The following is a 20,762-nucleotide window of genomic DNA, read 5'->3' as shown; positions in this document are numbered from 1 at the left end:
TAAACATGATATCTATACACCACAACAAGTATTTAACACAACTTTATTTTTAACACAGTAGGTTCGCTATTTGAAGGATCGCTAATGCGGATCGAAATTATTTCCAAATATCCCTGTCCATGATATAATCATTAACTTTATAATACGCCTTAGATATTTATGACTTCTTGACAATAGATCTTCGAATAGAAGCGACACCCTAATAATTTTCTTTTCAATGACTGAGAAGTTATTTATTAGTAAGTTTATTTATATAAAAACAAAAGTCCTCCTTCACTAATTGACTAGTCCAACGCCTAGTTTTAGTCCTAGATAACTGGTATTTTTGCACAAACATCTTTATATTGTAGTAAGTTAGAACGGATTTTCGGAAATTCTTCCTTAATGCTACTTTTGTTGCCTTATTTTAGATTTACTTGCATGAAGTTATACTTAATTATAAATGCGAAAGATTGTGCGCGTGTGTGTGTGTGTGTGTGTATGTGTATTTGTTACCCCGTAGCGCTAAAACAGCTAGAAACGACAATAATATAGAACCCAAAATAATATTTACCCTCTCGCTCTCATCAAAAAGTCAAAATTTAAACGAGCGAGACGGCACTATGATTTAGGTTCTACTTCCATGACGCTAAATACGAGTATCTAGAGACGGGGCTACATTGCACAGGTGGAGCTAAGTAACGAAAAAAGCTGTGAAATTTTAATTTCCGGGCTCTCGGCGGCTGCATATTAAAGAACTGTCGTTTCGGGTAATAGTCTGTCCGGCGGAGCACTTTATAAAGGCCGGTGGTGGAAATGAGAGAGCCTAAATTCTTTGTTGTTTTTTGGGTCGAACTAAAACAAATACTTTGCTCACGCGCGACATATGTTTATGCAAGAAATGCGTCCACCTCCACACTGTAAGAACACAAACCCGTCTATCACCACTAACAACACTAACGCGTTTCGAACTCAACCAGTACCACTACCATGAGTTTACCTACAGTGACCGTACTCGATAGCGACGGCGTAAATTATTTGTATGGAGAATGAGGGCTATCGCGTATGAATTCACCACTAGAGGCGCTAGTGTAGCGTGAGGTCTCCGAAATGTCAAATCTCATAGTTTTTGGGTGAGCAACGCGGGTTTATTTATAATTATAATAATTTTGTGAATATTTTGCAATACCTGAAATTAATTATGGCAAATATGCGTTACGGGGCAATTAATGTCTGTGTTTTGAGACAGTTTTGTCTTTCGGAAACCTTTGTCCTCCCTTTTATCCGAACAAAACGGAAACTATGCAACACTGTGGCATGCTCGATATTTTTATGGTACGATTTTAAGGTGTATTAAATATTTCAAACTTATAACACCCCTCTTTTTGCGTCGGAGGTTAAAAATAAACGCGCATCGACGGCGCGCATAATAAACACAAGGGCCTTGTTTTATACGGCCGTTTGGTATTAAAGTTTGTCTAATTTAAAATAACGGGTCCCTCACTAAATCAGTTCATTACAATACCGCCTGAGTCTAACGGGGACTTAGTTCCCTTTTAGACTCAGGTGGTTCATTTAAGATTTGCTAACTAGTCATAATGCACTGATTTAGTTGAGTGCGGGACGCGTCGTCATTTTAATTAAGACAAGCTCTACAATCAGCACTAGACGCGGATGTGCGGTTGTTGTGCTCAAAATAAACAAAGCAAAGCACTATTTACCTTGCACTTGCACTTATTACCTTGGCAGTAGTCGTGTTTAGATAATTTTAAGCCCCGCAGCTTCTCATTTACGTCTGCAGCTGATTGTTCTATCAAACAAACGAATAAAAACCGGCCAATAGCGTGTCGGACACGCCCGAAATAGGGTTTTACTCAATCTCATGCCTCCGCCTGCATTTCATATCATTGCATTAAATTTTGAATGACTACCATGGACATGTTTTAAGTTAATCTTTTTTATTTGGTCTTGTATCGATTTCTTTCCAACAATTATGTTAGCTTTTGATATTTCTAATTTTTTTTGCTTGTTTCGATCTTTTCAGTTCACTATTGCAGTCGGGTTTTAGATTTTTTTAATTATTATTTTTATTCATACAAATATCTGCCCCGACACAGGAATCGAACCCGGGACCTCAAGCTTCGTAGAACCTTCTCTAACCACTAAGCCATCTGGTCGTCAAAAATACAAGCTCCTCCGACAAAATACTAAGGCAAAACAATATTCACTATATCTGTACAGTCTCAGTGCGTGAAACCTGCCTGTACTTGGAAGGTTTGCTGGATCAGTTCACTGCACCGGGACTCCGGTCGCGGGCTGTGCGCACGCGTCGTTTCCGTGGGGCTGCGCGCGATCATGCGTGCCCAGGAAGAGGGTGGCATAACTATAGATATAGCTATATAGGTAGGAATTGAAGTAGGGTCCACAGTATTAAGTTAGGTAAAAAAACACTAATAGTGGCAACTGTAAATATTTCGAAAAACCGTATGTTGTCTATTTATTATTGTCTATATTTTTTTTTATCAAAGTTGATAGTCTCAGTGCAACGTAAATTATATACCGTAAGCTACTTCAACTTTGCCCGCTGGCTCCAACATTGCCTGATTTGGTTTAGAGAAGTCGATAACTTAATACAGGTGTTTCAACTTTTATCCCCGGAATAATAATTCCCGTATAGATAAAAGTTGTAAAACTTATACGGGTGCTAAGTTATCGAGTCAAAATCAAATCAGGCAATGTTGAGGCCAGAAGGCGAAGTTGAAGCAGTAAACGGTAATAATAATTATAATGTAACGTTTATTTCAGGCTCTAGTCTCATATACTTCATGTTAGTTACAGTCAGTATATGAAATAATTATTCGGGCAAACTTTACTATGACAAAAAACATTCGACCATCCAATAAAGACCTAAGTACTATTTTAAGGTCCTACTCGGTGGTTATTACGTAACGCAAGGCACGTGAGAAAAGTCGCACGGTCAGATAAGTCGTGCGAAAGCATTGATTAATGTTGCTTTTTGCTGTGTTTTATGTGAAACGCTTTAGAATAGGAGCTTTATGTGGAGCAATGGTTAATTACTTGTAGATATTGTGAGTAGAACCACATGCAAAGAAAAACTTGAAAGCGGGACGCATTGACAGATTTGTTGCAAGCTTTTACAGAATTTATTAAACCTTTTGATTGATTGATCAAAACTTTATTTTCACCATAAACAAATAGCACAATATCGAACTATACATAGGTAGGTATTAATAAAGTTAAGATTAACCTAATAGGGTTAGCTAAAACTAAAAAACAAAAATAAAACAAATACCATGTGCTATAAACTCAGCATGTGACCGCAGCGCTGGTATTCTGCCAGAACCTAAGAGAGAGATCTGTGGAAATGGTATATATGCCAAAGTATAAAAGTTTCCAAATAAAATAGATATAATTTGATGATGGGGGATGAAAATTCAAATAATTTGTTCTCCATCCAGAATACTTTCACATGTGTCAGTACCTGTGTTATCGAGCTTCGCTAGGATTAAAATTCAAAGCCATGCGCTTTCAAAGTGATAAGACCAAGATAGACAGTTGACCTATAGAAACCCAACATAACAATTTGCATTAAAATCGTTAGATAGTAGTTCCTTTTCGCAATAAATGTTTTTTAACTTATATAAGACATAAGACATAAGTCGCATTCACATTTACCTGTCGTGTTGTATTGTGGTGCTCTCTGTCTGTCTCTCTCTCTCTCTCTCTAGCTTATGACCGTTACCGTTCTGATGCGTCACGCACGACACAACACAACAGATAAATGTAAATGCGGTTTTTTTTAATTTATTTTATTTAAAATATGGCTTCTGTCCTATTTTAGGACAATTTCGCCAGTGGCGAAGTAAGCTCTCTTTGGGAGCGACGTTGTACGGTGATTGTAGTTTTTGCAAATTGATAGTAAAATTCCAGAAACCACGCGGAGACAACTTGCGCATTAAAAAATTACAGACACGAGAGCAATATATAATTCTGTGATCACTGTTCACTGTTAAGGTTAATCGCCGCATAAAACACTATCAAAATTATACTTCAACTAGCCAGAAATACCAAAATTAGATACTGTCTACATCCGCCATGTTTGAATGCCGCAAATCGAATCGAAGGCGGCTTTATTATCTAACACACTGGAATCACAATTTTTTTTTCACCGCTTCTTTCTGTCAAACGGCATAAAATGAGGGTAGGCAGAGATGGTGGATGCGACCATGTTTTTATGTAAAATAAAGTATTTGATTGATTGATTGATCGCGAACGTCAGCGCGTAAAGCCCGGTTCACATTTATCGTGTTGTGTCGTGACGCATCAGAACGGTATCGGTTTCATACATTTTATATGGTTGCGTTCACATTTATCTGGTGCAGTGTGTTGTGACGGCTTGTGTTGTGTTGCATCACAAACATAGAGAGAGAGAGAGACAGAGCGCATTACAACACAACAGATAAATGTGAACCTGGCTTAATACAATACGGCGTCAAGTTCCCACTCAATGCATGCAAAATTTAATTTTATAAAACCACCACACTTACTTGCAATACTCGTAAATGATTCATAAAATAAAATGTTATTGATTTTTATGTATTCGTACAGCATTGAATAATTATTTAACACCCGACGCAGAAAATATTCGTAATCCAATGACTAAAATTAATCCGAGTTTCAAACAATTAATTAAACCAACCATGGTTGCCTTTAACACGGTCCGATTACGACACGACGCTGCATCAACACTCCTACCTATCCTACTTATAATTATAAATTCAAAAGTGCGCGTGTGTGTGTGTGTGTGTGTGTGTGTGTGTGTGTGTGTGTGTGTGTGTGTGTGTGTGTGTGTGTGTGTGTGTGTGTGTGTGTGTGTCGAAGGCACCGTAGCTCTTAAACGGGCGGACCGATTTCTATGCGTTTTTTTTTAATGGAAATCAGATTTCTAGCGATGGTTCTTAGACATGTTGTATCAAAATCGGTTTAGCCGTTTTTAAGATATTGAACTTATTTGAAGTGACAAAGTTTCAAAGTTTTTCCAACTCTGTTGGTTAGGTTATAGCCAGGATTACCACTGGATAAGAATTCAAAATTTCAACCGTTGGGGTTTTTTTTTAGCCTCTAGTGTCGCATTGATGGGCAAAAGCGACTCCCCTGGATTTGAGAACTATGTAATTTGTTCAAAAGAGCGCAAGACAAGACTAACGTTAAACTTACGATACTAACGCCATCTATCGATATTTCGCCCCTCGTTGTCATTGAAACCTGCCGTATCGCAACGTGAGTTGTAAATGTATGAATCCTAATACAAAGTAAGGCGGCAATCTTGTTTCGTTCTCGATTGTTTGTAGCAATGCGATATGGCCTGCAATTTGTTCCTCGGCAGGGCGCAACCACCTCGACTCACCTGCAGACGTCGAGAACATTTGTAAATCATTCTTTACTAGCTTTTACTCGCGGCTTCCCTTGGTGAACTGTTAGGACTGGCAGGTGAATTGCAATTCTGGGATGTCATTAAAGTATTATTTTCCCACACAGTGGCTTTTTTTTTTTTTTATTCGACTGGATGGCAAATGGGCAAGTGGATCTCTTGATGGTAAGAGATCACCACCACCCATAGACAACTGCAACACCTGGGTATTGCAGATGCGTTGCCAACCTAGAGGCCAAAGAAGGAATACCTCAAGTGCCAGTTATTTCACCGGCTGTCTTACTCTCCACGCCGAAACACAACAGTGAAAGCACTGCTGCTTCACGGCAGGATTAGCGAGCAAGATGGTGGTAGCAATCCAGGCGGACCTTGCACAAGGTCCTACCACCTGCAAAACCTGCATTAGATTCGGCCTTAGCCATCTAGGCGCCCGGGCGAGTTGTGTCTATCTTGACGCCCTTTTTATACGATAAGCAACAAAATGACAGGCTTCGAACATGAAACTACCGTGAGCGTGAGACTCACTCATATTAAATGATATTGTAACGGATAACTCACGTCTTAAACCGAGTTTAGCTCGACATGTTTCGGGCTATTTCGTAAAATGCGGGTAGATGTGCGCCGGTGTTAGTTTCGTCGAGCAGGCGCGTAGTGTGCGTGTTGCGGCAACCGCCGAGTCGCGTCCTGGGAAGAAGGGCTACGAAATAGCCCGAAACATGTGTAGCTAAACTCGGTTTAAGACTGTTTTGGTTAGACATAGAATTATCACTCACTCCTACACGATAAAACTGGGTCCACATATAATTTTGCCGATTTTGTGTCTTATCGAACTCGCGTATCCTAAGTATGGACGCTCACTTTGGGCAGACCGTATCACTAGCATCGTCACGTAAAAAAATGCGTCCATACTAACCTTAGCGTAGTAGCGTATCGTATCATAACGCCGTATTATTAAGTGTGGACGCTATCCGTATCCCCTTTGATGATTGGGAAAAAACCGCCTCGAGAGCGATCACGGCGTATCGCGTATCAAATCATAGCTTCGTATCGTGATACAGTATCAAAATACGTTCATACTTACCGATCTTGATACGCGAATCCGATCGCGCGCGAGTGTGCGGGGTATATAATAGTATATAAGGTATTGTATCAACATCGATACCGAGCGATCAGATACGGCGCGCCGCATGATCGCGCTGTTTTTGCGTCCACACTAGCGATCTTGCTTGATACGCGTCCGTGCAACGCGACGGAGATACGATACGACAAAATGATACAAATGTGGACCCAGCTTTTGACCATAAAAGTTGATTTGATACGTTGAGTTTAGTTTTCCTTTAGCTTTAGATCAATAAAAATAGGTATTAAAATTAAGTGGTTAAGTTGAACCTGGCGCCCCGGTCACCCACCCGGGTCGCCCCCCCCTCTCTTAAAGCCAGCAGTAGTATAGTCAATACAAAAAAACGTCATTTACTGAGATTTTACCAGTAGCAACACAATGAATAGAGTCTTGTTACGATGCCATTCCTCTGATACTTAAACTGGGAGATGTCTTTCACTGTATATACTCTTTATTGCGCATAACAAGATAAAAAGACAAGAGCAGACAGCACAAAGGCTAAAGGCAAAGATGTTCACAATAGCTTCTTGCTTATCTTGACGCCCCAGTTAACTTCATTCAACAAGTTGATAACATTCAGCTATACTTGTGGGAGGGTAGCGGAGTGGTAAGCGAAGCGGACAGCGGGGAGGGTAGCGGAGCGGGTAGAGCGGCGAGCGAGTATTCTGGCCCTATACGACGAAGTGCAAAATTCAAACTTCGTATCCGTGTCGTCCCGCTGATGCTCATATTATTTAATACGAGAGTGAGAGGGACGGTGCGATACAAACTTCGATTTTAAAATTTCGTAATAGCCCCGCCGTTCATTGCGCGGATGAGATGCGACGCTTGGCGCATTGCGGTTGCGGTTGGTGCTTGGTTATCAGAGGTCTTTGTTCACACTTGAAACCACAAGGTTCTAGAGGTGGACATTGTTTAACGTCACCGGTTACAGTAACCAGTGACGTGACGAGTCACCGAATCACTGGTTTCACGTCAAGCGACAAAGTGGTGATTTTTGTATCGAGCTTCTTTTGTGGTGATGCTAGTTTCGTTTCAACGTCATAGACGTCACGAACGGAACGAAACGAATGGCATGATTTCACGTTTCACTCTAGCGACAAGTGGCGATGTTATAACGAGCTACTTTGTTTGTGGTGATGCGATTTAGTTTCAACGTTATAGACGTAACGAACGGAACAAATGGCATGGAATGGAGTAAAAACTATAGCGCCTTACATTAATTTAAATATTATTTGTATTGCAGTAAGGTATAAATTAGGTTGAAGGAAGAATCCTACTATATTAATTAATAAATATTATAAAGTATCAGTTACAGAACTTAAAGTTTAAATTAGCCATCATGAAGTAATTGATATGGCTACAGCCAAAAATCACGCTTGTGATAAATAATGTCATAGCTTTTGAGCTTATTACTAATTACGTTAAATACTCAGTTACAGTGACAGCCACAGAACTGCGTACGTACAGTCACCAGCACCAATATCTGACACAACAAGCGTGCATAAATATCTGATACGACTCTATTTCTAGGGCCGGAAGGACGTGTCAGATATTTTTGCACGCTCCGCTGTGGCAGACATGACTGTACAATCGTCAATGAAAGAGACTGGTTACGAAAATCACTGGTTTTAGTAACCAGTGACGTGATTCTTGTCACCAGTTTCGTTTAAATCACGTAACGACCCATGCCTACAAGGTTTTCACTACTTCTCTCTGTCACACGGTATAAGATGAGGGTACGTTCACGTCAAAGCGTTAGACAATACGGCTACTGCCCCCAATACCGCAAAAGTTACAAGTGTTAACTAGGTGTTCCGTAGTCAACTAGGAACCCTTATAGTTTCGCCATGTCTGTCCGTCTGCGGCTATTAGGGTTCCGTAGTCAACTAGGAACTCTTATAGTTTCGCCATGTCTATACAGGAAAAAAATGGTCGGTATTTTCCCAATTTGAGCGTGCATTAACAAGTCGTACATTAACTACACCCTGTCTTTCTTCAAGATTTACGAGGAAAATTAAAATGGCTAAGATTGCTTAAGAATTATTAGTACCTAGTTTAAAAGTAAATAGCAGCCTAAGGTATAAAATATACCTAAACTTGGAAGATTCCGTACACAATACGAAATCCTTAGAAAAATATAACTTGTTTTTTTTTTCATAATGGCCACGGAACCCTATCTTGGGAGTGTCCGACACGCTTTTGACCGGTTTTTTATATGATAAAGTTAACAAGTACTTACTCGTATGTCAATTTGTAGTTCTTTGTATCTTTCGTGGTATAGGTTTAGACGACCACATGGCCTAGTGGTTAGAGAACCTGACTACGAAGCTTGAGGTCCCGGGTTCGATTCCCGTGTCGGGCAGATATTTGTATGAAAAATACGAATGTTTTTTCTCGGGTCTTGGGTGATTACTATGTATTTAAGTATGTATCTATCTATATAATTATATTCATCCGTTGCTTAGTACCCATAACACAAGCTTTGCTAAGCTTACTTTGGGACTAGGTCAATTGGTGTGATTTGTCCCGTGATATTTATTTAATATTTATTTATTTATAGGGAGGGCATTTGGTGGCGCACAAGTGTGAACTCTGAGTAAAATATTGATTTTGGTAAAACATTTAGGGGCTGTTTCACCATCCATTGATTAGGGTTAACTGACGGTTAAATGTGATGACGTCTCTATTTGTTTTGTTCGAATAGACGGAGACGGCATCACATTTAACCGTCAGTTAAATGACAATGGATGGTGAAACAGCCCCTTAGTACCACAAAGATCTAATGTAGGTACTTTAAGTGGCAAAAATCGGAACTAACGAGAATATCGCAGTTGTTCGTGGTTTTTAGTTTCTAATCTATACTTAATATTATAAATGCGATAGTGTGTGTGTTTGTGTGTTGGTAGGTTTGTATGTTTGTCCGTCTTTCACGTCGAAACGGAGCGACGGATCGACGTGATTTTTGCCATAGAGATAGTTTATGGGCCAGAGAGTGACATAGGCTACTTTTTATCCCGGAAAAATGCACCCGAGGGAACAGCGCGCGATAACCGAATGCCACGCGGGCGAAGCCGCAGGCAAAGGCTAGTTTGAGATAAACAGAATTCTAGACTACAAGACTGTTTTTTCTAGTTTTCGTTATACGTTTTTCAAGGCTGTCAGGTTTTTAATCCTATTAATTTTTGCTCCGTATTTTCAAGCGACATTTTTTTCTCTACGAAACTATGTAGCTGTATAGTAGGTATACTATTTCGACCGTATCCGTAATACGAGTATAACTCCATTGGGGAACTCAAATCTGGAAACCCCACAACTGGGACGCTAAACGGATGTCTAACTGAAATGTTAAGCTTAGTGGATCACGTTAAAGCCTATTATTATAATTATCACAGTTAAGACTGGTACGGTTAACTCGAACCGCTTTGCAACTTTGTTTCAGTAAGCCATCGTTGATGTCATCCAGGGTGTCACTGGGGCAGTAAGGCAACCGTCCCAATGCTCGACACGCTAATGCCCAATAGACGACACCCTCTATTGATAATAAAATAACATAACATAACAAGATCACGATTCCAATCAACCAGCCACAGAAACTCCCATTGTTAAATAGTAAGTACCTAAAAAAAAAAAAAATCATATCAGCTTTAAAAAAACTTAGAAGTTACCAAGGAAGGATATAAAAACTTTTGAACAAATACTACTAAACCCATCAGGCCCAGAAGCCTAAAGCCCATCAGGTAGACGACTATAGCTAGCACATCTAATGGCTAGTACTGAGGCACCAACTTCAAAGTAGTACCTAGATTAAGGTTAAATAAAAAAGGTTTATTATTTCTTGCTTTTCGGTTTTTTCGTCGGTTTAATTTTATTTTGTTAAAAAGTATTTATTTTATACTTTTTCCCACCCTTGGGGTTAAAATTTTTGTTCCAAATTTATATGGTACCGACTTATAGGTACACCCTATCTAATAAAAAACAATTATCAAAATCGGACTACTTTGTAAAAAGTTATGAGTGGTCATACATAAAAAAATACGCGTCGACTTGAGAACCTCCTACGTTTTTTTCCGTCGGTTAAAAATAAGTCTAGTAGTCTAAAACTCCGTTAAGCAACTTAAATTTCAACAGTCTGGACCATTTACTGGGAATTTTTGCTAAGCATCCCAGCATTGTGATTATGATCCTCGGGCTATGTTTAATTAACCGACATTTTTACTGTGAAACATCAGGTTAAATAATACAACAGTGCATTTTTATAGCCTTTTAATATTTACTGTGCTTACGTCAGCTTATTTCTACTGTGGAGAGTTATATCCCGATGTGATCGCATCAGATTCATGACCATTATCAGACCAAGGCTTTATGAATCATACGCGATTCATGGGAACGGTTAATACTGAATAGGTATTCAAGTAGATTCCTAAATGTCAGCACTTTTCAGTTCAAGGTAACGTAATACTCCTGATCCGGAGAAAGCTAAGAAAAAGTGTATATTGACGACATTGTATCCTCTGCATCGTTGCCAATTTCTGCCATATGAGAAGGACATAAAATTCAAATTCGCGCACTTGAAAGGTAGATAGGATTTTTTACAGCTTTACAACTGCTATTTGAATATAATGGTGTGGAATAGTATTCCGATAGTTTTGCGTACGAGATGGTACGAGTAAGTCGAGAGCTTTGATACTTTAGGACGCTTCAGTAGGCGGTAGTTTTTAACGAGAATCATACGAGTTTTTTTGTTGAAAATTACATTTTGTGAGGATGCGAGGAGACATTTTCGCGAAACACGGCACATAACACAGTAGATACGAAAAACAAATTACTTATATACCTAATTATTATGTTTTACAAGCTTTTATTTACCTGCCATGCAAGATATTTGTATGGCTGTTACTGAACCCGTGAGATACCTACACCTTTGGCCTCACAACAGAGGCCAAAGCGCAGAGGAGGAAGAGGAGGAGGAGGCTCAGAGGTTAAGCGTATTGCTTAACGTTTCTGGCACTCGCCAAAAGCAATCAAATGACAGATTTCGCATGCAAAAACTGTCATTTGATTGCGATCGCGAGCGGCAGAAACGATAGGCAATAGGGCCTCAGGCGAGATAGGGGTCAATCACTGTCAGTTATATGTAAAAAATTTCGGTATCTAATTTTGTCGTGGCATACTTTGTAAATCCGATGCCAATACAATAAGCAGCGAGATTCTAGTGGACCGGCCTCGACCGGCTCCGCACGACGGAACTCCCGCGAAAGCTACAGAAATGCAGTTAGGATGGAAATGCAAAATACAGTCAAAGAACGACGAAAATGGCGGAAAGTTATTTCCTTTAGTTAGGTTAGGTTAGGTTAGTTAAACATGTACATACGGTAAGGGCATAAATATATTTACGTTACCAATATGTCAAAAATATCTATATCTTTATGCCACTAAACATAAGGTCGATGTATACATATTTTGACGCTATGGCTGTATATATCCCTATATTTGCATTCGACTGTACGTAGGTAACAGAAAACGCAACATTCGAGGGTAGCCCCGCCGATAACCTGTCAAGTCAACATTTCGTTTCAAATAATATTTCTCCTACATTTTTCGATTCGGAATCTGTTTTTCGTTTTAGCAAAACAATAAGCTATGTTGTATTATATACATAGGCAAAAACGAAAGGGGGCCACATGGTCTCTTATAAAGAGTTCATTTACAATATTTCAAAATCATTAGTATCACTGCATGACTTACTGACAAAAAACTATAAAAAAATTATTGATACGCAAACCCTATCCTTTCAGTAAAAGTAATTTTTATCTGCAACTGCGGAATAATCTAAGTATGCTAACTCAAGGCTAACTTCGGTTGTACGACATGACAGCTTAGGGTTGACAATATGTTTCGCTTCAATAATTTCTATTATTACGAGTCACTTTGCAACACGTATAATTCATTACTCCTACCACTTGATAAGCTGAAAGATTGCCTACACAGCCTTTGTCACGAGTATACAAGTACAGTATAATATATTACTCCCGAGGACCCGACCACTCAGTATTATTAGCAAAGAAAGGCATTCGCTTGCCAACGCAATACAAAGGCCGAGCCAACTGTTAAACAAACACAGACTTCTCAATTATATAATGAGCTGAAGAAACGTTGATTTTTAATAGTTGAAGTTAAATTAAATTTTCATACCGGTACAGGATCAAAATACCTAAGGAAAGGACAGAAAGTGTTATTTAGGATTGGTTTTTTGGAGTCTTTTTGTATTTTTTATTTCAACTCAAAATTTGTTACTTTTACGGGTATCCCGTGAAACCATATCGAAAATACAAACTGAGACATCATTGTCTGGGTGAGCGGTTGGTTCCGAAAGAGTGTGACGTCTCTTGATGAGAGCGGAACATAGATGTCGCTAGTGCTGCTGCATAAGTAGCGTAGTAGAAATAAGCGACCTGAGATATGTATGCATAGGAAAAATTCGTGTCTAGATTCCTGTCCAGCGGTGGTGTACGGGTTGTAGCACGCAGCACGGATTGCTAAAGAACCTGGGTTCGATTCCCAGCGCTGGTCTCTTTTTCTGGTTTTTCTGTGCATCCATGTCTCAGTTTGTATTTTCGATATGGTTTCACGGGATACCCGTAAAAGTAACAAATTTGGAGTTGAAATAAAAAATACAAAAAGACTCCAAAAAACCAATCATATTTTGATTGCTTAGTAGCGACATCTCTTGTCTGGGTGAGCGGTTGGTTCCGAAAGAGTGTGACGTCTCTCGATGAGAGATTCCTGTCCAGCAGTGGTGTAGGGGTTATAGCACGCAGCACGGATTGCTGTGGACCTGGGTTCGATTCCCAGCGCTGGTCTCTTTTTCTGAAAAAGTTGACATTATTCTTTACATATCAGAAGGTGAAGTGCATAGTTTATGGTCAGCGAAAAATTAAAAAGTTAAAAAGATTGCAGGCGCGCTAGGCTAGCTCGACAATAATGAATTAGCGCGCCTGCAATCAGTCACATTTTTTTTAAGTTAAAAAGGCCATGGAAATGTTGGCACAAGTCGTTTACAGCGTTAAGTCTAATGGCCGGTATCAGATATTTTGTTGGAACTCCGGACTTTTTCTATTGGGTCTGAAATAGCTTGTGGTGTTTTCGGTGGAAAAATACACCTGCAGCTGAATGAAAAAAGGCGGGAAAGCATAAGAAAAATATTGGAATAAAATTAAATTTTATAATATATTTCGAGAAAAAGTTTATTCTATTTAAGAATTATTCACCATTTTTGAGAAAAGCTTTATATTAGTCTCGGCTGGAATAGCAATTGCTGGCTTCGTATTTGTTTAATATTCATACTCAGCCAGCAATTGCCTACTTCCAGGCCACGACAATAATCTACTAATTATTGCATACATTTGTGGGCCAAATTTGGTGCCGCTCAGTATACGAGTATTTTGCCTATACTAATGAAAGGGTTAAGATAGATCGTGTATTTTAAAATTACCTACTATAAATGAATTTCACTTGCCTTGATATTTTGTGTATTTATTGAAATATTGATAATCTGTTACTGTGTCCTGTTTTTAAAAGGAACTGTCCTAGTTTTTTCAACTTAAAACTTATTCTTTTAATTGTTTGGCAACCCTAGGATATTTAACCCATCGTCAGTCACCGGCGTTACAGCGTAAGCCTAATTTGAAGCTATAGTCATCGGCCGTTTTGAAGTTAATTCTGACACATTGCAGAACTATGAAGTTCCTGAATATAAACCATATGAATCATAGACAAAAATGCAATGCTTACTTGTTGCGTGCGACAGAGTAGTAAGTATGGATATTTTTTTCAATGGGTGAGATTAACAATAATCAGGAACTTCATAGTTGCCCAATGCGTCAGGATTGACTTCTTAGCGGCCGGGCACTTTAGTAAAATGTAGTGAATTGCGATATTGCTATTAGGCTCACTCTAGGCGCTTTATCTGTTTGGATAAAATCTGGGGACAATGCATAATTTCTCGGCATTTGCGATATTTCTGGGAAAAAATATAATTTGGAAAGTAATTACTACATCGTACTAAGCACAATTTAGGGTATTTTTTTACATAAAATTGACCGTGATTGTATCCTATCTCACCTGATGTTAAGTGCAGATGAGGCCAAAAGTGTCTCCCTGGTTCAGTACCAGCCTATTCACTCTAGCCTTGAAGAGTCGTGGGTTGTACTTATCCGAAAATACAGGCGACAGGAGCGAATTCCATTCCTTAGCAGTTCGCATTATGAAAGACATTTCCATACTCGTATCAGACCTCGAGCTGTTCCTTGAATCTTCTTGTTTGTCCACAGCCGAAGTGAATCGGCTCTGAACAGCCCCACGGAGCCCGACGTGTCGCTCGCGGCGTCCCTCACCGACCCCATGGAGGCTCACACCCTCGAGGAGGCACGGAGGACCATCAGGTACCTTCACCACCATCCATTACCACCATCTTAAGCCTACATACCGCTGCTGTCCGATCAGGACACGAAACGTGACGCCCTAAAGGCTAAGCTGTACACAGCCATCTTTAATCACTATGTTGATGATATCGTTACGTGCTGCCACTGCTTGCGTACGTTTTTGAATAAAGTTGGGTACAGGAACTGGCGAACAATCGAAGCCCTCTTGTCCAATATTTTAGCAGATGCTGTACGCAAAATCGACCAGGAGCTTAACAAACTATACAAACCACTGCTGAACACAAATCTCCTCTTGAGTGAAAGGGTTTCAGCTGTAGTTTCCACGCTGGCTTAGTGCATATTGGGAGCTTCACATATACTGCGTGGTTTGCGGATACGTCAGGTTACCTCACGATGCTTTCCTTTAGCGTAAAGCTCGTGGTAAATTTCAAAGGGAAGTTTCAGCGTAAATTGAGAGCGCGGGTTTGCATCCTCGCTCGATCCTCTCCTTGAGGGGTCTTAAACGTAGGTCAATTCAGTAGGCAACTAGAGCGCCATCTATTGCACTAAGAGTCCTCGTAACTACTTTACGATCTCTCACAGACATACTCTTACAGTCCTGATAATTCTTACAAATGTATGGTCAATTTTAGCCAAATTGTATCATGGTCCTTTCAATAATTTTGCCATTAAAAGGTCAACAACAACAACAAGTCCACAGAAAGACAGGATCAGATCAGACACACGACATGCAGAGAACTGTGACAGGTAATGTGTTGTTGAATAACTGATGCTCAGATCCATTTCTTATCGTTACAGAGACCTAAGGATGAAATATCGCGCGCAAGCGCATCAGCTGCTGACGTGGCGGCGCGCGCACCGCATCCAAGAGGACCTCGTGTCCCGCCTTCAAATAGAGAAGGCGGAACAGCTCAAATCCTTATCCAGCCAGCTCCTACTTTTCGAATCGCGCCTGGTCCGAAAACAGAAGGAAATCTGCAACATCATCTCAATAAGGGAATCCATCATAGCCAAACAACAAAAAGCCATAGAAGCGCTTCAAGCAAAGCTTCTCGACAACGGGATAGAATCCACTCAGTCTATACCAGACTTCAGAGAAATGCTCCAAGACACGCAGATCGTTGGTGATTTTGATTCGTTAAACGATTCCGATTCAGCTGTTATCATGGAGGACGTGGATTCAGATTGCAGCAATTTGCCGCACGTGCCCCGCTTCCGATCAACAACAGACAGCGTGACAATAGTCCGGTCTATATCCGATGCCATCGACCCCAACCTCAAATACAACATCATCCGGCGATCTAATGGGTTCCTCCGCCGGCCAGAGATCCTTGAAACAGTGTACAGTGTCGAGGAGGAAGCCGACGCCGAGTCCATGAAGGGCCTCAGCGCGCAGAATAGCACAGAAAAGGAACTGAAGGACATGAACAAAACAGATGAAGATAAATACAAAGAGACGAGCCTGCTAGCGCAGAGGCGGGACAATTTCCGCATGAGGAGCGGGGTCCTAACCGCCGAAGTTAAAAGCATAGAAGATGAAAAAGACGCTAAAGTCAGAACTGGGAACGACACGTGGTCGTACAGCTACGTCCCTAAGAAGTCCACCTCCGACGACGAAGCTACGGAAAGCGACGAAGGCGAGACAGAAAGGAACCCCGTAGTGACGTACAATCGTGTCATGTCGAATCATCGAAACGTGACCAAGCCCAAAGACGTGAAATACAAGAGAATAAATAAAGCTAAGTCGAAAAGCTTGGAGGAGCTACGCGGACGCTTGAAGAACTGGGTGGACAAGGGTAACAAATTCGCTAATGTTACACTCGAGCACGCTCAGAGTTACGCTTAAAGTTCCTTTAAATTTAATTTGCGCAGTTAACTGTCGCTGAGCCTGCGGATATTTGCTGTAACTGTGAAAACCGCTACGAAACTGCTTTGACACTAAGTAGTGTATCGTAGGTACGATGCTTTAAGTTTCTCGTGAACTAGGCTATTAAACGTAAATCTAGGAGATGCGGTGTTCAGATGTAAGTACCATTCGTGAGTCTGTATGTAATGTAATTACGGAATGCTAAGCTAAATGTACTTACTTTCGAAGAATTCCACTTTGTGACTATTAACACTGTTAAGCTACCTATAGGTATACAAAGTGTTATATGGTGTATTGTTTTTTATTTCTGTTGGTGTGACATAATTATATACCTTACCATGTATTTGTTTCTACAATAATATCGATAAAATCGAGTTACATCACTAGCAATGGAATAACCAATCGGAGAGAGACTTACAGTATGAATTTTACAGTTAAAATCATATAAGGTAACATGTTGGGCATGGCAAAACACATTATTAATGCAACTCGCAATGCCCAAACAATCCTTAGTTCTTAGTACATAAATATACATTAATAACCCACATCACAATTACACAAAATGACACTATAGTATGGAAATTTTTGTCATCTCATGACTTTAAGTTACATTTTTATTATATTTAGTTTAAATCGAAATAGTGATTTTTATCAAGATAATATCGATAAGTGAATTATCCTTTGCTTTACTGTACTATATACCAAGTCTCGTTTAACTGAAAAAATAAAAAAAGAATTTGACACAGACCTAATAAATTTACGGCTTGCCCTTTAACTTCACTATGAGAGGCATGTACTTGTTTTATTATTACGTCAAATTATTTATCGACTGAAAAATTAATAAACAAATCTTGATAGACAAATTACTTAATATTTTTATTTTTCTGATTATTTGAAAGATATAGTTGACGTATAAAATAGCTCCGACTGAAAGATATAGCCCCAAATTTTTCTAAAACTTTGTTAACGAAGAAAAATATTCTTGATACTCATTCTATTGTAAATAAAGTAGTCATTTCTATACGATTAATAACGATTGTGCAATTCGGAATAAGCATAGTATTATTGCATACTCTCTATTTTCAGTGTAGAAGGGCCTATTTTCATAGCAGTTGTGCAAAATTTTAATGATGCAAATTAAAATGGCAATAAAATGAAGATAGGTCGTTTTGCCACACTTGTATACTTTTCTCTAAATTGCTCAAACTTATAAAGACTATTTCTCAATCGCATAACTACTAAGCCAGCAAAATTGTGACTATCTATATTGAAACATTTTAATACAGTAGATTCCATGTTATGAAAATTAATGTTAGACTCAGAATTGATGTTTTACACCTAATGATTTAGCACAGTTAAGAATACAATATACGCACTTTTGAATGATAAATGCGTCAGACAGATATTTTATAAATTAAGTGTCGCCATTTTCGGCAACTTGACGAAATTAGAACTACGCCATTTTGCGTTTTCAGTTTGTTATTCTATTTATAGTTAAAGTTTTCTGGGTACTGAAATGGATATAAACAGTGCTCGTATAAGTACAATATGAAGGCTTAACTTAAGCGCATAACGTTAAATGCGAAAGGAAATTTAAATCGACATTAACCTAGCAATATAATAGTTTTTGCTTGTCGTTTATTTCGCATTTTTACCTAAAATATTCATGCTAAAGCAGACAGTCACCAAAAAGTGTGCAGTAAAAATAACATTTCGAAAACTTATTTACATTTAGGCTTGACTTATCAACAATAATATTGACAAATAGATGGATTAGTAAAAATTATTATAATATTTATAATAATTTTACTAAGTGCGTGTGAATGAGTTACCTATTTGAAGTAAAACTACAAATAAATCAAATAATGTCCAAGCTTCCTAATGAGTTGCTGAGTAAATGCTCGGGTCGGGTGCAACTAAGGATTAGCAATGAAAAAAGTTAAATTATCACAATTTAAAAATTGAAAGCATGATCTCAGTATGTATATCTGACTTTGTTTTATTACGAACAGAGATTAAAGTACTTACTTAAATATGTATATATATGTATTTTATGGATAGCGTGTTCAAGTTTCTGGCCAGATTTTGAAACTGTAAAGGCCAGTTCATACCAAGACGCGACGCGACGTATTTCATCAAGAGAATACGCCAAATGGATGACACTTTTGCGATGACATTGATTGACGTATTTCCTCAATAAAATATGCCGCGGCTCGATGTGAACTTATCCTAAGCGGCCCAAATATTTGAAATAGGGCTTACACTGTTGGAACAATGTAGTTTTTGCAATATGTTTAAGATACTATAAACTCACGAACTATCTTCAGAGCTTTCATGCAAAAGGCCTTTTAATATATTTAAGGTTAAGCTTAAAAAGTTGTTAATTGCTTATTCGGAATTGATGTTTCACTGTGATTGAAAATTATTCGCATTTCTTAGTAAATTGTAGAGTAATTTATAAAAATGTATATTATGTTTTTATATAGGGCGAGTGGGTACACCGGGTAAGAACCAAATATTTAAAGAAACTCGCATAATTATATACTACTTTTTCCCTGCCTTGTGAAATGTTCATGTTTCTAAAAGTACAAGAAAACTACGAGGGCACCGTTCTCTAAATATATTAATATCACTGGCCGAAAATAAGTATACCACCTTTTTAAGCCATTTTTCTAAGGTGGGAAAATTTAAAAAAGAAATGGCATTCTTTTGTTTTTTTTTCTCATTTGACAGCGATTTAGTGAAAGCGTGAACTTTCGTATTTGCAGCCAGTGCCCTTAGTGTAAGTTTTCGGTTATAAAATACGTCTCGATCGCGTTCGCGTTAAAATCTCAATTTGTATGAAAACAAGAACATCGCAGACGTTCCGCTAGAGGCGCTGTTCGTGTTTCCATACAAATTGAGATTTTAACGCGAACGCGATCGAGACGTATTTTGTAACCGAAAACTTACACTAAGGGTACTGCAATGTTTCCGTGACGCTTCGATGTCGCGATGACGCTTGGCCGCAGGGTCATTGACCTTCCCGTGATGACTTTATGAGTTACTAGTGTTCACCCGCGGCTTCGCACATGTAAATCATTAGGTCCAGCAGCTGGATTGAAGTTCCGGGATTTTTTAAAATTCCCATGGTAATTCCCGAAAATTAAATCGTTGTTTTCATTGAAGTTACATTAAAAACAATCATGGTCAAATTTGCTTACCATAAGCCCCGCAGTTATTTCGAGATTTTATCCCTATCCCGTGGGAATATCGGGATAAAAGATAGCTTATGTGTTATTCCAGATGTTCAGCTATCTACATACCAAATTTCATGACTCTAAGCCCAGCGGTTATTATTCCTATCCCGTGGGATCATCAAACTAACTATTTGCCAAATTTCATCCAAATCCTTCAGCCATTTCAGCGTGAAGAAGTAACAAACATACTCACTCACTCACTCACTCACTTACAAACTTTGACATTTATAATATTAGTAGGGTGACGCGGTGTACCCAATGCCCTTTCCACTTCTCGGTGCCAATTATTAAATTTACTCCCAGTTAATAAGTGTAGGTATTTAGATTTAATCCAACATATCATTGTCTGCTTTTAGTCAGTCTTGAATTAATATATTTTATAGCTGTAACTCAATGTATGTTCATTCCTAATAATAGTCAATACCTACTTAAATCGGAAATAAAGATATGAATAAATCAAATTGTTTCATTGCATCGTTCTGTTTTACCATTTTTGTACGGATACTTCCTCTTAGTTTTGCCGATCGATTTTAGAATATCGGTTACTTTGGAACATGCCAGTACTATTCGCTATCGATATAAGGTCTGTCTGTCTCTCCGTCCGCGCCTAAGAGACCGTTAGTACTAGAAAGCTGTAATTTGGCATGAATATACGTAACAG

The 20,762-nt window shown here is 38.9% G+C and overlaps 1 protein-coding gene across 1 annotated transcript in view; it reads left to right on the top strand.

Annotated features, from left to right (window-relative positions):
* Positions 1-20,551, top strand: part of LOC141436444 (uncharacterized) — a 168,553-nt gene extending 148,002 nt beyond the window's left edge. Inside the window, exons 3-4 of the mRNA XM_074099468.1 lie at positions 14,885-14,995; positions 15,794-20,551. Coding sequence (XP_073955569.1) covers positions 14,885-14,995; positions 15,794-16,841 — 1,159 coding nt within the window. The 3' untranslated portion in view covers positions 16,842-20,551. The remainder of the gene's footprint in view (positions 1-14,884; positions 14,996-15,793) is intronic.
* Positions 20,552-20,762: the final 211 nt, after the last annotated feature.

Source organism: Choristoneura fumiferana, chromosome Z (assembly GCF_025370935.1).
Source record: "Choristoneura fumiferana chromosome Z, NRCan_CFum_1, whole genome shotgun sequence".
Lineage (NCBI taxonomy): Eukaryota > Metazoa > Arthropoda > Insecta > Lepidoptera > Tortricidae > Choristoneura > Choristoneura fumiferana.
The sequence above is the reverse complement of the archived record's forward strand: the minus strand, read 5'-3'. Positions and strand labels throughout refer to the sequence as shown.